Source organism: Protomyctophum bolini (assembly GCF_963924005.1).
Source record: "Protomyctophum bolini genome assembly, chromosome: 8".
Taxonomy (NCBI): domain Eukaryota; kingdom Metazoa; phylum Chordata; class Actinopteri; order Myctophiformes; family Myctophidae; genus Protomyctophum; species Protomyctophum bolini.
The window spans coordinates 10,024,000-10,041,171 of NC_137869.1; the positions used below are offsets into that span (position 1 = coordinate 10,024,000).

Here is a 17,172-nt window from a genome sequence, read left to right on the forward strand (position 1 = left end):
CCTTGCCGTCTTGTTTCCATTCGCGTCCTATATGAACCCTTACCCAACGGCTGGGTCGATGTTGGTTGCAGGCTGCTACATTATCAAAGCTGCACCGTGTAGTGATTGATTGAAAGACGTTATGCAGAAAGAATTTTGTCATTTTTGTGTGTTGTGTTGGTACATTATATGCTATATTATCGATTTTCACATTTGCATCTGAAGGCTAAAGTCAGACTCAATCTAGTGTGTGTGTGTGTGTGTGTGTGTGTCATTCAAACTGCAGTGTGTGTGTTCATTACATTAAAATTGCAGTGTTGTGTCGCCCGCAGGGCTCCCGTTTAAAGCGCCGCAGCAAGTTGACCAGCCAGCGCAGTGTGATCATTTGCTTCTGTCTCTGGAACGACTGTTCTCAGAGTAGTGCAATTTGACATAATCACAAAACCACTGCAGCCGCCGCAAAACACAAATAATCCCCAAATCGGAGTAAATATGGTGCAAAATAAAATCACCGAAGTCACCGGATTCCACCGCTCTTTTAAGGTGAGACATTTGACACCAGTACAACAATAACATACAATACAATAATTTTCACACAAACGTGTACATGTTGCAAAACCATTTGCTATATGGTTATAATATAATCTAATGAGAACATAAGGAAACCAAGTTTTCCTTTGTGTAAGGTATGGTTTGGTGTTTGCAGGGAATGCTATTGCATGTTTATCAACATGTTATGATTATACAATGGTCAGATAACCATAACCTTTTGTGGTTGTTTCGGAAAGTGTGTATACCGTTTAGTGTGTTAACCGTTTATATGGTACAGGGAGGCATGTTTTTATTAGTTATGACTCGAGAAGCTATAATGTATTAATGCAATGATGTATTGACACTCTAAATAGCATTTCAATTACTATATTCTGCTCCTCTAGGGCCAAAATCCATTTGAATCTGATGACTTCACCAAAAATGGATCCCATCTTCTTGATTCGTCATTTAATTTTGATTCCTCCCCAAGACATGGTGAGTGGTTTTATGTCTGTAGTCTGTGAAACAGTAACTTTCCTATGTTGGACCAGGAAGGGTGCCATAGATTGTAGAACCCTTGTTGGCCAATGATCACAACATAAACTGAAATGGCAATTAAGGCCAGGCGGCATTACTGAACAACATGGAAGACATGGACATGTTTAGCATTGTCAATGTTTAATGTACATCTTCATACATGCACGTCAAAATGCTTTATAATAATATTGATTTTCAAATGAGTGTGCTGCTCATTAGAAATGTGAATGCATTGACTTACGCCCCCCCCCCCTCTTCTTTTTTGCTTTTCTTTGATAGACATACCCTCTAGCCAGCCTATTGACATCCCCGATGCTAAGAAGAGAAACAAGAAGAAGAAACGTTGCCGGGCAACTGATAGTTTCTCTGGACGTTTTGAGGGTAAGCTACGGTTTGTCAGCATGTTGATCTCAGAACAATGTTAAAGAAAAGCAAGGTCAAGACATTAATAAATACATTTCTGTTAAAGACATTATTCTAAGTTATATTTTCCATTAACCTTTCAATCGCAGATGTCTACAGGCTGCAAGAAGAAGTCCTAGGAGAAGGTGCATATGCTAGGGTGTTGACGTGCATCAACCTAATCACCAACAATGAATATGCTGTTAAGGTAAAGATCTTAAAACCCTAATCATTGTGGCCCATTTGAATCTGGACATGATTTGACCTTATGTAATGCCATAACAGTATTTCAGGGCTGCTGCGATTCTTTGACTACTGTAGTCTGAATTTTAGTATCCATGTGAGCAATGAACATGTGACCAACTGGTTATTGAGCCCACGCACAGTTCTGGTCAAATCTCTGACTATTATCTACATTTTTATATTGGTGCATTTTCTTCACAAAACGTGCCATGGCAGCATACTTCAGCAAACACCCACTCTCCTCTAAATCACGTTTTTAGTTTGGTAAATGTCTTTATGAAGCTTCCCCATGACAACCAAGGTAGTTTCTTTCTCTCTGCATATCACCAGTTTAGTTTTTGCCTCGACTGGTTTTCATACTAGCGTTCACTGCCACTGGAAACGGGCTCTGACGCAGGGCACCTCAGAGAGAGATAACAGTCAGAGGTGTGATGTCACACGTCAACCGGAGCCTCACTAAATGAAGCATTAGTGAATGAGGAAGTATGCAGGGGTGTTCAGTGATACAAAACGGGCGCTCACGTGTAACCCGATGACATTTGTTTGGATATTCATTGGTCAACATAATTATGGAGGATCAGACCTCTGTATAATAATTCATAGGATATGGATTACTAAATGAGGGTAAAGATAAAATACTGGATGAATCACTAATCGATTGTAATAATAAATAATTTGTAGCACCTAGTAGTAGGCCTCCCTTCCCTGTAGATGCATAGATGGTCTATTTCTTAATATGACGCCTTCCCACTGCCTAAGTCTGTTTCCCATGCTGATGAGTGGTGTGGATGTTACATTTCAAATGAATGTGTGGATACTGCTTAGCCTTGGGCTGTGAATTCATTGTAGTAGTACTGGACATGTAATGCTATGGGGTTCTTGTACCATTTCATGTTTTTCAATGTCCATATGGAAGAATAACTTTGAGAGGGTTCAGGAAGGTAATGTTAATTATGTGCGTCACCAACTGTGTCCTTGAGGATGAGGTTTTGGTACCAGTGCTTGTGTAACTACTAACTAACCTCGCTGGTGTGGTGTGTGTGTTACGGTCCTGGGACAGGAAGTAAATGTTTTCAGAGTTCAGCGCACCAAAGCAGATGTCTGTAGGGCCCCCTGTTATGATGTTGCTGTTCTAGTTTTTGAATGTGAAGCGCTAGCCACTGTTCACACAGACATCCCCTCACTGTTTTCTCTCTCCATTAGCCTATAAGAGCTCTTGGAACACAATACCCACCCTTTTGCTTTGTTCCTATTGGCTGTGGATGCTTCTAGTGGCGGGAACATTGTGTACTTGTGGCCATGCCAAAACAAAACCCACATATGGAGAGAGGAGGGGTGCAGGACTGTCCTGGGGTGTTTACACAGTTTTGTTCTCCTTGTGCAGTAGGGCTTTATTTCTTCTCAAATGGGGCATGTACTGACAAATGGATTCTGCACTGTGCTGCTGCATGTTTTTGTAACTTTTCTGTTGGTCCTGTTTTGAGTGTGTGTGTTTGTGTGTGTGTGTGTGTGTGTGTATATATATATATATATATAATTTTCCCCCTTTGAACGTAGATTCATTTATATTTTGCCAACCAATTTGATTATTTCCAAAGTCCCCAAGAGGTTTACTCTTGGGCATTCAAAGCCTATTGCAGACTGCAATTTGCAGTTCACTCCAGTTCAAGGGCTATTTTCGATAGTTCAACGCAGTGTCACCTTGAGTGAAAGAGCATATATTTTTGAATAAATACTGCAATGGAATTTGCGCACAGGCTCCCACAAGTGTACATGGTGCATTAGTCATGTTGTTTACCCAGGGATGTTTCTCTTGGGACCTAGCAGTATGGGGGGGGGGGGGGGCTGGTGCAGTTCTAGTAGTGGAGGTCAGTTGGGGTTAGGGGTGTGTTTAGACTACTCCTGCCAGATGTCCTTCTCCTCCACCTAGTCAAGGGGGTGGTGGTGTTTCAATCACAACAAAGGCCATAGAGCTCGGGAGCCATGCCTGCCTGCCTGTCCCGTCTGTCTTGGGCCTCAGCCCTCTACCCCTCCTCCTCAAGGTTTCTTTCACAAGCTTAGATAGATTTACAGAGCCACAGCGTGACTCAGTTGGGCCTCTTCCACAGCCAGACTGCTGTGAATCTGATTTATCCCCCCCTCTGGTGGTGTACGTGACTGTTTCCGCACAACAGTAAACCCTCTTTCTTCCCTGGGGCACTGATGCTATGTTTGTATTGTCCAACTCATAAACCCCCTAGCTATTACTGTCGTCTCTGCTTATGACAATTTATCTGTTTTGCTCCCGTCTTTTTTTTTCTTCTTTTTTTTCTCTTTACATTTTTACATGTTATAGTCTGTGTAATTAGTTTGTTGTGATTGGGAGAAAGTGGGCTGATGTGGGTTGTCTGTATGCTGACTCAGATGTGGTCCAGTGTGTTGTTGGCTTTAGGCTGCACACTAGCCTCTTGTCTGTACATTAATCCTAGACACACACACTGCACTCTGGCCCCACTGGGTTTCAATGGCAACTATAATCCTACTAGCAGGAAGAGAACCATGCACACCCCATGAGCAGACAATAGCTGTGGCTGGAAAATTCAGGCCCTTTGCTTTGGTGTCAGCAGTCTCTCTTTCTGTCTCTCTTGGCAGTGTGATACACGGCTTGCATGGGGCCCCAACCATGTTGTTTCCAGGATCTGCTAGCTATATTTGGAGCGTTTTGTTTATCAAAACTATTTTGTCGACTCTTGGTGTCACTAAGGATCACCGTGGCTACTTAAAAGCACTTAAGATTGGAATATAGGTTACACACACAAATGTTATATTTAGAGTTTTGGTGCCTATACACATTCATTCCTTCAGTTTGGCAGGATGTCAGTAGAAGTAGGTTAACCATCCTTGCTGCATTGTCGGGTGAACTGGGTAAAGGTTGAACTGGAAGCAACCCAGGAAATTCAGGGGTACCTTATACTATATACTAGTACACATGATTAGTGCTATACCATCTGTGACCTATAGTTGCCATATGTAGTAATACATAATCAGTGTTTTTCCATCTGTGACTTATATTAAACTGTCTGGAGCCTTCCTCTAACTAACCATTGCGTTCCGTTTCAGATCATTGAGAAGAGGCCAGGTCACAGCCGTAGCCGTGTCTTCCGTGAGGTTGAAATGCTCTACCAGTGCCAGGGACACAGGTAACCCTACAGCATAACCCAGCAGTCGTTTCACTAACACAATGACGTGCGACACTGCCACAGATTATTTTAAGCCATTGAGACCTGAGGCGGAGTCTACAAATGCCTTCTAAATCAGTAGTTTCAAGATTTTAGATAATGTCATTTTGAATGGCCAACGAAAAAATCTAAAGTGGCACTGATGCTTTCCCGGTTTACTGGGTTAAACTCAAAGATGTGGTGCTCGGGCCCCGTTATTCCATTACACTTCCATGTTACTATAATGGTGCGATACCCTTACCATGTGATCCCTAGTGCCCTATTCTGGACATGTCAACTTTTGACAAACTTAGATGAACCTTCAACAAAAATGAAAATGGCAGATTTACAAAGATCACAATGAAATGCTGTGAGCTTGTAGGAGTATACACTCCTGGGGGAGGGTGGTGTCAATGAAGTACAAGACTATATAAAATCTATATTGTAGTGTTTATGTTAAACCATTTAGCTCAACTCATTTAAGTAAAGTGTAACTGGCCAGACTTTAATTTCATGCCACTACCATAGGCTGATCCCTTTCTGTGTTTTCCCTCAAAAGGAATATCCTGGAGTTGGTTGAGTTTTTTGAAGAGGAAGACAAATTCTACCTGGTGTTTGAAAAGCTGAGAGGAGGTTGGTACATCCAGCAGAAGGTTTAAAAATCATTTTTATTTGTTGTTAAACAATATGGTAAAGCCCCTCTTACCGTCAAGTCTGTGTGGGGTAAATTTAACCATTCAACCAGTATGTTGTGGCTAGATGCTGTCAAAGCAGAGTAATGAAGGGGTTCACTTGTTCACCTTTTTCCCCCCTTTTTTTTTTAGGGTCTGTCCTCGCTCAGATTCACAGAAGGCGACACTTCTGTGAGCAGGAAGCCAGTGTTGTGGTGCAGGACATCGCCAGCGCTCTAGATTTCCTGCATAACAAAGGTAAGTCGACTATAAAGGGTTCACAGATTTATTGCTTTGTAGGAATGGGAATTATTTGGCTATATTGGAGAAGTGTCCCCTAAAGCTTTACTTAATTGTACGACGGTGCCTTGTGTAAATGAGAGACTAGTTAAAAGTCCACAATGCGTTGTTGATGCAACACGTTGTAAACTTGTAGATTAGTTATATTTGCCATGCGACACCGGCATACAATGAAGAATAAATCGGCTGCCTCGCACCGCTCCACTCTGCCTTCCTGTTAACAGACTTCACACAGACCACAGTGACACGGAAGCCTTGGTGTCGCTAGGCTTTTAACTTGCTCTGTATTAGAAAGCACCAACATATAGCATACAAGTGTACACTGGGTATTCTGCACATTTAAAACGTTACCGTTTATTTAAGGACTTAAGACCTTTTTAAATGTCAAATTGTAAAATTTTACACAAAGGGGCAAATATTGTGTCAATATGTGTTTTTCAGTCGGGTGGTGGTTAATTAGGTGTATTTATTTCAGGAATGGCACATAGAGACCTGAAACCTGAAAACATCCTGTGTGAGAATTCAGACAAGGTGAGTTTACTACAGGCATGCTCAGTTAGAAGTGCACTTATTAGGGTGGCAATGTCTGTCTCTGCAGTGATAAATTACACACAAACATTTGTGTATTTTGTTCACTCTCATAACTGACATTTCGTATTGATTTCTTCTTTTTGTCAGATCTCCCCTGTCAAGATCTGTGACTTTGACCTAGGCAGTGGGATCAAGCTGAACAGTGACAGCTCACCCATCTCCACTCCTGAGCTGCTAACTCCTGTAAGTCTGCCAGCCCAGTCGTCTGTTCACCCTATTTGTGACTTGTCGGCACGTATAAATAGCAGAAGGGAAATGCATGCTATTGGGAGGGGTACTGTAAACATATAAGGAGCAAGGCAAAGGTTAATCTCAGTCACATTGCCTGCCACTATGGTTTGTCACCCTGAGCTGTATAAGCAGGGTGTTTCCTTTTTTTTGTTGCTAGTCTTAAACAATGCCTTATCAATGCTGGATGCCTATTGGTCAATACTTGATGGTGCTAGCTACAGGAAAGCCCCCTGATTGGGAGAGGAAGTGTTCTGGTCCTTGAGGTTGAGGACAATGAGGTCACTGTCGGGTGTTGACTCTGAGCCTGTGTACGTTTGCTAACTCACCGTCTCTTCCCTGGCAGCTCTCATGCTCTTATCATAGCTGAGATATCGGCTACACTCAGGTAGATACGCACCTTGGTCTAACGTCCACATCCTGCTGCTTATCAGTCCCAAACAGTGAGGCACATGAGTTGGGTTATGCGTGTTTATCATCACAAGGTAGAGCACTTAACTTGGAGGTTAGCTTTGAAAGTCAGAATGGCAACTTGGAATAGTTTTAAGAGGGTACATTTCAAAGGAAAGGTTTTCCACTGTTTGAGTCAACAGATGAGTCTGCGTTGGTTGTCAAGCCGGGTGTATCGATGGACTAGAACAGGTGACAAAGATAGCTGTAGGGAGTGAGGGAATTGTGGGATGGATGGTAGGGGGTTTCTGCCTTGGTAACCTGAGCTTTCTTTAGCCAGACGGACGGCCCATCCCTGTACTATTTGTGTGGGGGGGGAATAGTTATGGTGACACTAGGGTCTTTCACATGTTTAGTCTATGCTGACTACAGGGTGGAGCTGCTTCATTTCTAGGTTGCCCATTTGTCCTCAAGACTTGACAAGAGTGAGTGGCATGCCTGCTTGTTGCTTGTTGCTTCATTCTGCCTGTTTTTTCTTTTTTTTTGCTGTGCTTCTCAGATGTGTCTTTGTTCTTTCTGCAGATAATTTAATGAGCTAAGTAGCTAACCTTTATTTTCAGCTTTTAAAACAAAGTAAAGGACAGGACCTGGTGTTCTATCCTTGAAATGTTGCAAGACAACTAGAGGGAACGCACTGTTTTACAGGGCTTTATCCAGTCATGAGGAAGTGGAGGAAATCAAAACATAACAACCCCCCTCTCTCTGGTATAAACCCGCAGAAGAGAAAAACAACATGCCATAAACCACCAACCCCGTCTCTGCCTATAGTTGTCTCCACCCACTGGCCCTCACCACACTTGTGCAAGTCTGCATTTTCTTTGTATTCTCCATACAAAAGGCCATGCCTACAGCCTGTTCTCGAAATGTAGTCTTGCCCCCCAGACCTAGCAACTGTGCTTTGATTGGCCAGAGCGGCGGGAGGGGAAGGGAGGGGGAGGGGTGTACAGCCAAGTCTGCTCATGCGCACTCTCTTGTTTTCTTTGCCTTGATCACAGGGGCAATCTTATCTTTTCATCTTGCTGTAGCACTCGCTCTCTCTCCCTATGCCTGCATTCCTACTGTGGTTATTGCTCAATAGAATATGGCATTGCATCCATTTATTTACCCCTCCTTTAGTGTTCAATCCAAGGGCTGAACTCAACTAGTGCTCATACTGTGTTTGTAGCCTGTGTATTTGGTATGTGCTGGGCTTACAGACAGGGAGGGCAGTCGCAGAGGGGAGGAGTCGTTTCTAGGAAAATGCTAATTCCAGCCTCTTCTAAGAATTCAGTCTGCCTGCGAGTGACGGCCTGTCCGCTGAACATTAAATTAAATCTGACTGTACATGTGTGCATAACATGCACCAATGAACTGCATGTACGAGGCTGTGTACTGGCTGCATGCAAATGCAGTACACACAGAACTCGTGATGCTCCTAAGGGGAAGCGAAGAGCTGCAGCAGTTGTGTGGGTTTGTTTGGCCCAGATTCAGATGCAGCTGCAGGGCTGATGACAGAGCTGTATCTGTTCCTGTAAGCCTCTTCGCCATAAGCCTTTCGTTTACCAACAGCAAAGGTGTGTTTGTTATCTGTGGGTGTCAGCTGACTGTGTGGTCTGACCAGTCACCTGGTTTGAGGAAAGCCCCAGACGGCGTTGCCAACAAATCCTCTGGTGGCGTCTGCTGATTATCTGCCATCTGTACATTGCAGAGGGATTGGAGTTGAGACTGATGCAAGCCTGCACAGGAGTGGCATCAGTACCTGAGTGGAATGATTTGAAGTCCTGCATTATAAAGACTAGACCTTACCCGTTCTGAATATATATGAACACCTAATGATGTACAGTGTTGGTGATGCGATGTAATAAGGGTGTTCGATATGGTGATAAATATCGTCGGGATGATACAATGTCTCCACGATACTTGCTTTTTAGAGTTTATCGTTTCCATCACGATAAATTCGCTGCATCAGATGCATGTTCTATGATGTGTAATTTATACTTTTGCAGTAAGACAGTATTGTTCACCAAAAATAACAAATCTACAAGCTAACAACGCTTCGCTACTGCACCGCAATGCAAGACATTGTTTGCTTATAGATCGGTTATGTTCTGAGGAGCACTCTCAAAGTCGTCCCCCCCCCCCCCCCCCCTTTCTTCTGGGCAGAGAGGGACACACTGCGCTCCGCACAGAATGATATGTAAAAGAAATGGACGGGCAATTATACTCAGATGTCAAGCGAGTGTAGGTTGAGAAAGGGCTATTTCCCAAAAAGAACTGTACGTCAGTGTTATGGAACTATTTCGGATTCTCGGTAAAGGACAAGGAACATTATTTTCAAACTGCTATAGTTTTGCAGACGGCCACTTCATAGTTTGCAAAAATACACACTGTGTGTTACATCGTCCATCAGTGTTCTCCCTTGCTCTATAATGTAGACTACATTAATCTGCAACGCCAAAACTCAAGAAACTTTCATAATGACAATTTAAAGTGAATCCTACTTGATGCGGCGTGCATCCATTGATGATAGCCTACTCCTTGTAAACTGAGTTTGAAACGTTGCCACGTTCAAAAACTCAACAAAACGTTATAGTATTCCATGAGCTTAGGCCAGGGGTGCCCAAAAGATAGATGTTGTTCTACCAGTAGATCACAAAGGCTGTTCAGGTAGATGACCTGCCCCTAAAAATATATAATACAAAATAAACTATTTTTGGCATCTGACACTTAAGTTGACTTGATTGACCTGTCCGCTTAAACCCACAATGCAATACGTGCACACAGTCACAAACATCAGTAGCATTAAGGTTATTTAAAAAAGAAAACTCTACCAATTAAATTCCCCCCCCTCCATTTCCCATTCCAAGTGCGTTTGTCTCATATATAACACCAGCGCCGCCATTTCAAAGCCCCCCAGGTACATTTTTAAACTATTTTGGTGGGTAGATCTTGTTGAGCTTGTCGGATTGAAAGTAGCTCTCAAATCAGTGGCTTTGATACAGCAGTAGCCAACATTCATCATCGGATTGCCTTGTTAACAACATTAAAAGAAAATTGCCCATGTGGTGTTTTTGTTTGGGCTGGGGGAGCTGAATTTGACCTGGATTCTGGGGGTTGGGATGTGTGTTGTGGGGGCAGTCAGTGGTTGTGACGATGGTGGTGGGGGTTGGGTCTGTCTGAGGCTGAGCCCGACAGAAGACGCTTTGTCTGAGCTGAGATTCCTGCACTGCAAAATTTCATTACATAAGGGTGCAGCAGGGTGGAGGAGGAGCCAGGAGACAGCTGGGACACGGTACTAGGGAACAATGGAGGCCTGCTCTATGTAAACACATTCCACCATGAGGATGATGGGTTTGGATTAGGACTAAACGTTACTAAAGCATTTCAGCTTTAGAGCACTGAGGACTGCTTCAATGAGAGTAACAAAATCAAGATGCTTATTTAGAGAAATATTGATCAGCTATTTATCCACAACACCGCTGTATGAAGAACTTCAATTCATGAAGTATAAAGTTGAAATTGATTTAAGTCAAGTGTGTGTTTCTGGCTACTTTAAAGCTGTGCAAAGGAGGAAGTACTGTCTGGAATGTCTTTGTTCACGTCTTGCTGAACTAGAGCCCCACTACATTTAATACCCCTCCCCCTCCTCTGTTCCTTGGGTATTAAAATGGCATTTGGTGTTTTGCAACTAGAAAGTTGCGTAACGAGCAGAGGCTCAGCTTTGTTTGTGGTTCTGCTGGACAGCCAATCCTCTTTCTTCCCCCCCCCCCTGCTCAGTCAGTGTTTGGCCTAGTTTCTGTCTGAGCTACATAACATGGTACCACTGGAGAGAGGCTGCCCTTGCTCTCGGCTCATTCTGCTTGCCTGGCCTGCTCAGCGGAGTGCTGAAAATGGACAATGACTCACTCACACTGCTGCCTGCCTACCCACACCAACCTGCCTAGCCCTTCCCCTGCCTTGGATGGATGACTGCACATTATGGTCCTGCTAATGCCTCCTTATATTTTCCACAGAAGAGAGAGGAAAGCATTGGAGTAATTTCAAATGGATCGACCACAGTGGATAAGCTATGCCTCCCCCTCTTGGCCCCCTTAGCTTTTTGCCCCTGCTGACTCCTAGTGCTCCACCATGTGACTCTCATACAGGCAGCCCCCCACACAAGGCCCCAGCCTCTATAAAGAAGCACATGAGATATCAGCTGAACTAAGGAATGTACACCTTTGTTCTCTTCCCTGCTGCTGACAGTGCCAGCTTGTGTGCACATTTTCTTTTCTCCGGTTTTATTGTACTAAGTAACGGTCTCTACCACCGTGTTGTTTACACAAAACACCAACCGAGGCCAGATGCCAACTGTGACTCACACTTTATTTCCCTCGGGGCTAACAAAACATTTTTCTTTGTCTCATCCCCCATCCCTTTTCTTTTTTACAGTGTGGCTCTGCAGAGTACATGGCACCTGAGGTGGTGGAGGCCTTCAGTGAGGAGGCCACCATTTATGACAAGCGCTGTGACCTGTGGAGCCTGGGAGTCATCCTCTACATCATGCTGAGTGGCTACCCGCCCTTTGTAGGCCGCTGTGGGGGTGACTGTGGCTGGGAAGTGGGAGAGCCCTGCCACACATGCCAGGTGAGAATGTTAACCAGATGAGCTCTGGTGTCGCTGCAAAAATGTCACATTGAGTTTGTAGAATAGCTATTTCCACTTAAGATATTTGATGTAGGAGGGGAAATGGGAGTGAGCTTATAGACCCCTGGGAGACTCCAGTCGATTAAGCCATCTCTCTCTCATTTTCTTCTATCCCGTTACTACTACTTTTGTTGCTGGAGTGCACCTGAGACAACATAACCTAGCCCCCCCCCCTCCCCCACCCCTGCACACTTGCATTATATAGTCCAGGGCACACGTGACGTGCTCCACACACAAGTGTAACTTGAACCCTTTGCCTCCTCAGGTCACGGTGTGTATATGATAAAAATGCTATCCCTGCCCTCTCCTCTCTTTTCAGAACACTTTGTTTGAGAGTATCCAGGAAGGAAAGTATGAGTTTCCTGCGAAAGACTGGGCTCACATCTCCTTAAGTGCCAAAGACCTTATATCCAGACTTCTGGTACGGGATGCCAAAAAACGTCTGAGTGCCAGCCAGGTGCTGCAGCACCCGTGGGTGCAGGGGGTAGGTCAACACTCATCAGAAACCTCAAACACATGTTCTCTGCATGTTTATGGAAGGATGTTTGTGTCTATTGGGCCACCTGTTGAAACCTGTCTTTTTCTCTTTACACAGGGTGCCTTTAACACTTTTCCAACATCCATTATTCATCAGAGGTGAGACTTTTCTTTGGAACATATACAAGTTGAAGATTAAATTGTATTGCAAGTTAAAGAAATTTCCTGTTGGCAGTGTGTCACTGTTTTAGTCTATTCATTTATGGTCGTGTCTGCTTGTCAATCAGGACCAGCAATGCCAGGGACCTGACATTCTACACCGGCCAGGCTATGGCTATGAACCGGCAGTTGGCTGAGCAGGATGGAATGGAGGACCAAGAACAGGAGGGTCCGCTGATCATAAATGCCAGCAGTTGCTCCTCCATGCATCTCTCACGTCCTTCTAACTCCAAGCTGGCCGGGCGCAGGCAGAGGAGCGGCCAGCCTAATGGCGGGCCTGTCTCCGCTGCAGAACTCTGCCAGCTTCTGGCCCCCCTAGTCATTGTGGGAGACTGTGCCTGAACCCTAACTTCTGACTCGGATCATGTGACCCTGTTCTCCTCCCTTCCCAAGTTGTAGGGCCCCTTGCTGACTCTAGCTGGCCTTGGTTCCTCAGTCATTCAGGCTTTCTCTGATCTGTAAAGGGAGACTGCTGCCTCTATCCCTTCTGCTAAATGCCTTGTGCCCCTCTGCAGCACTTAAATAAGCACATAAATCCAGGGCCTGCATATATCAAAACAAATATGCATGTCCAGGCTGGGGGAGGGTAGGCCAGCTTAGAATCTGGGTTGAAGGGGGAGGAGGCATTATTTTATAGTTATGTTTTCTTGTCCTTCAACTCGATTCAGAAGAAACTAGTACATTTGTATCTTTAAAACCAAGCTCAGACACCAAAGGACAACCTGTTGTGCTGCTTCCACACGTTACAACTGGATCCACTGTGAATTACGTTATCTGGAATGCTCTCTTGCCTGTATGTATACACACGAATGGCCCTTCTGCAGATACATACAAGCTTATGCAATATGCCAAGATAAAGGCCGTTCTGTCTAGAAGGGGTTCAGTGTAGGGGGTTAAAAAGGGGCTGTGTAAGCCAATGCATCTGTGCCTGGTGTGGTCCATTATTGGGGGGGGGGGGGGGGGGGTGATTTGGGGTCTCTAGAAGCATTCACGTTTATTTTATTTTTTCTCCATTTCCATTTGAGAAATTCCTCACAACTGAGTCTGTTGTGTGAGTGAAGTGTGATAAAGCCACATTCTATCTTCTGTGGCCATGTATGTTAAAGCTCTTAAAGCCACGAGGCTGTCTATAACCAGCCAGTTATAGCCTGACCACTGTTACTGGTCAATGCAGATGTGTTTTTCAATTATGAACCTATGCCCAGCCCAACTACCGGTGGCTCTACTGATGTTTATTTTTATTTTTATGATGCTTAAGTTGTAATCGAGCAGTTCCTCTGGAATGTCAACACATCTGAGGCAGGAAATTAAACCGTTCCTGGATTGTTTTCCCTGGGTTGTGATGCATGGCCACAACCAAAACAACAGGGCCTCTTGAGTCAAGCTTGGACTATGACTACTTAAGTTCTTGGCACGGCTACATCATTTGATAACGGGCTCGGGAGCTGAAATTGGTCTGGTGTTACATTCTTTGAGACACAATTCTCACACTCTTTTTCTATATATATATTATTTTTTAATTATAACCTGTTTTTGTCACCAAGAGTCCAGAATATGCATTAGATGTAAAGGTAAAATAAGCAGGGGGTTGAGCTAGTGTCACCTGAGTGTAATTTGTAAACGTTAATCAATTCGTTAACTTGGAAAGGTTGGATATCTTCCCCCCCCCCCCCCCCCCCTTTTTCTCTTTACATGACCTCGGCTCAGAGTTACCGGCAAAAATGGTATGACTTTGGGAGAAATTCCTAGAACAAGATTATTGAAATAAATAGGCAAAGGAGTGTTTGGAGGATATAAAAATGGATAGGGGTTAGAAAAAGGAAAAGCATTCCAGAAAAATAAAATGCAAAAAAAAAGAGTCTTCCAAGGACATGTAGCTGTATTAATGAGTTGACTTTGTTTGTTTCGACTCCATGTCTATGTGCCACACTGATATTGTTCTGGCTGTTCTAAGCTCTTTTCTATAGTGATTCTAATGCAGGTGTTTATCAGTTCAGGTGGAACACCGGATGTTTTACTTTTTTTTTTCTCTCTTTTTCTTTAAAAAAAGATTGTCTTTGTATATGTTTTTGAGAGTTCAGAGTATGTGGTGTAAGAGGTGAGGTGGTGGCAAAAGTTTCTTTGTTTATCTGGAGCGGTTTGTGCCCAGGGAAGGCTTTTTGTTTAACTTCTCATTTGTGTCAGCAGCAGTGCTCAACCTGAATAAGTTGTCTCTTCCTGTAAATGACAGGTAATAGCATGATGATGCATTCTGATGACACCAGCCATTCACCAAAGAGGGGTTTAAGTCATGTAATTGAACGAGTGAAAAGTTGAGTTATCCATCTCCTAAACAAGAAATGGGTAACTAGTGATCCATGTGATGTTGCCTGCACAACAGCGTGCGGTACTCTGGAAAAGGTCTCCCTTGGTGTCAAAGGGCCCATTATGCTGATACTAGGACACTGATTGTAATAGTTCTAAACAACCTTTCTACCGATGCATCGTTGTGGGGTTTTATGTCTTATAGTAAGACTTACTTGAAATTTGTGTATGCAGCTGTTTTTGTTCTCCGTTTGGGAAACTACTTTGCTATCAGTCATATAAACAAAGCATTAAGATGATGATTAAGGCAATCTGGGTTTTTTTTTAAATACCTACTCAATTCAGTATTTCTGCCTTTTTCTCCCTTTTGAGTACCAGACAAGTTTCTCCCTATATTTTGTTAGGGTTGGGATTCTCGGAAATGCACAAAGATTTGGGCCATACTCTCTGATATCTTGAGGGGTATAAGAGTTTCCTTGGTCACGACCATTTCTACTTTTGTCAAATGCAGTAATTTGGACTGCTTTTTTTATTGGGGAGAGGGATAGAATGATATCCCAAGCCTCAATTCTTTTTATATTGTAAGTCATTTTGAAGTCAGGAAGTGTTAAAATTCAGTCAATAATTTAAATGGATAGTGTACCAACTACACAATTTGAATGTAGCCCACAGGCAAAGCATTTAAGATCCAGCAGCATCGATCAAACGTTTTATAAATAGTTCATGGACAGGAGATGGGGTTATGATTTCTGTCCACTTTTGTTTTCTGTTTCCCCCCCCACCCAACACTGTTGTAACACTGTCAGAATCCACCCCAAGCCCAACATGTTCATGGGAAGAATATTTGGAATAAATGCAACCTTCAAATATTCCCCCCCCCCCCCCCCATTTAATATAAGCACTTTACTGTACCATGTGAATGATTGCAGTTCACTCAAAGCAACATTTATGACAGTTGCTCCAGAATTTTGTATTGTTTTTCTAAGAAAATAATGCAATAAATGCTTTGAACCACAAATTGCTTGTTATTTTTGCTTTGTTGACAACCACTACTTTCTGAAATGAGTGCTCACTAGTGGTGGAAATTATGAATGACCACAAAAATAAAATTGTAATAACTACAAAAAACCAGTAAAGTAAAAGTACCTCAAAGTTGTAGACTAAGTTAAAGTAGTACTTAGTAGGCTCCACTTTAGGCTAGGCAATTTGTTTATGTACTTTGTTACTTCTAATCTCCAGTTTCATATTTACTATAGCAGCCTTATCTTTTAGCTGAGGTAATCTGATTTAATACTGTAAATCCTTTTTACTTTATCAGCAACACTCCCGATACGTGAGTTGACTTATATGGCTCATTTGTCCTTGACTGTTGGTAAACATGAGTTCATTTCAGTCATCTTATCCCTATGCACAACGTGTTGGTTTATTACCTTGACACAGAGAGCCTGTGGGGGTTTTCAGAGCAGAAGGACCTGTTCTCTCATGATGCAACCTGCTGCAAGTGCTGCCCTCATGTTTTCCCTGGAGATACAGTCTCAGAGAGTTCTTCTGAACACATCAGGGCATGCTCTCACTCTAAATGCCAACATGTGTCACTTCCCCGGTATTTTTAGTCATTCTTAGTCATTCAGTATTGCTTGTTATTGCACTCCATTGCATCTAGACTAGAGTTGACCAAGTACAACATGATATCATAGCCATATGCTGCCGCCTAGATATAGTCCACTTGCCAGAATATGAACCCAGGCATGTTGAGTACACCAAAGTTTTATGTTACAAATGTTGAGTATGGGTCCGCCCCTGGGCTTCTGTTTAAAATGTAATAAAAAAGAGTTTGAGTATGGGTCCCTAGCATGTAGAAACTGCTGGATGCTAACTTGCATATGTTGAGCAATTTTCATAATTGGCATAATATGTGACCATACCATTAACAACCTATAAGGAAAAATAAAATCAAATTTTCATCATACTTTTAAGTAGCATGTGTCAATGTGACATGTCAAACTAGGGGTTTTTCATGATGCTGAATCCATTCCAAGCATTATTTTTGGACGAAAAACACTCCTTGGGCTAAAAACGGCCATAGCCGTCATGATGCAAAACATATGCAAGTTAGCATCCGGCAGTTTCTACATGCTGGGGACGCATACTCAACATTTCTAACATACAACTTTCGTGTACTCAACATGTCTGGCAAGTAGACTAGAATAGAATAGAATAGCTCAAAACAGCGGTACAAAGCTAGCCATTCATTACCAATGACATTGTGTTAGGACTGTTTGTGTTTACACAAACTCTCAAAGCTTCATGGACATGGAACATTATATGAAAGTGTTTGTAGGCCTGTATGCCTAGACTAGCCTATGTGTTCCCTGTGC

The 17,172-nt window shown here is 43.1% G+C and overlaps 1 protein-coding gene across 1 annotated transcript in view; it reads left to right on the forward strand.

Moving 5' to 3' along the window:
* The window catches only part of mknk2b (MAPK interacting serine/threonine kinase 2b), a 15,012-nt gene extending 720 nt beyond the window's left edge, over positions 1–14,292 (forward strand). The window contains exons 2-14 of the mRNA XM_080770786.1: positions 312–522; positions 915–1,005; positions 1,327–1,428; positions 1,560–1,657; positions 4,792–4,871; positions 5,449–5,522; positions 5,714–5,818; positions 6,336–6,391; positions 6,539–6,634; positions 11,540–11,734; positions 12,114–12,278; positions 12,390–12,430; positions 12,559–14,292. Of these exons, the coding sequence (XP_080626912.1) occupies positions 472–522; positions 915–1,005; positions 1,327–1,428; positions 1,560–1,657; positions 4,792–4,871; positions 5,449–5,522; positions 5,714–5,818; positions 6,336–6,391; positions 6,539–6,634; positions 11,540–11,734; positions 12,114–12,278; positions 12,390–12,430; positions 12,559–12,832 (1,428 nt within the window). The 5' untranslated portion in view covers positions 312–471 and the 3' untranslated portion in view covers positions 12,833–14,292. The remainder of the gene's footprint in view (positions 1–311; positions 523–914; positions 1,006–1,326; positions 1,429–1,559; positions 1,658–4,791; positions 4,872–5,448; positions 5,523–5,713; positions 5,819–6,335; positions 6,392–6,538; positions 6,635–11,539; positions 11,735–12,113; positions 12,279–12,389; positions 12,431–12,558) is intronic.
* The last annotated feature ends 2,880 nt before the right edge of the window (positions 14,293–17,172 follow it).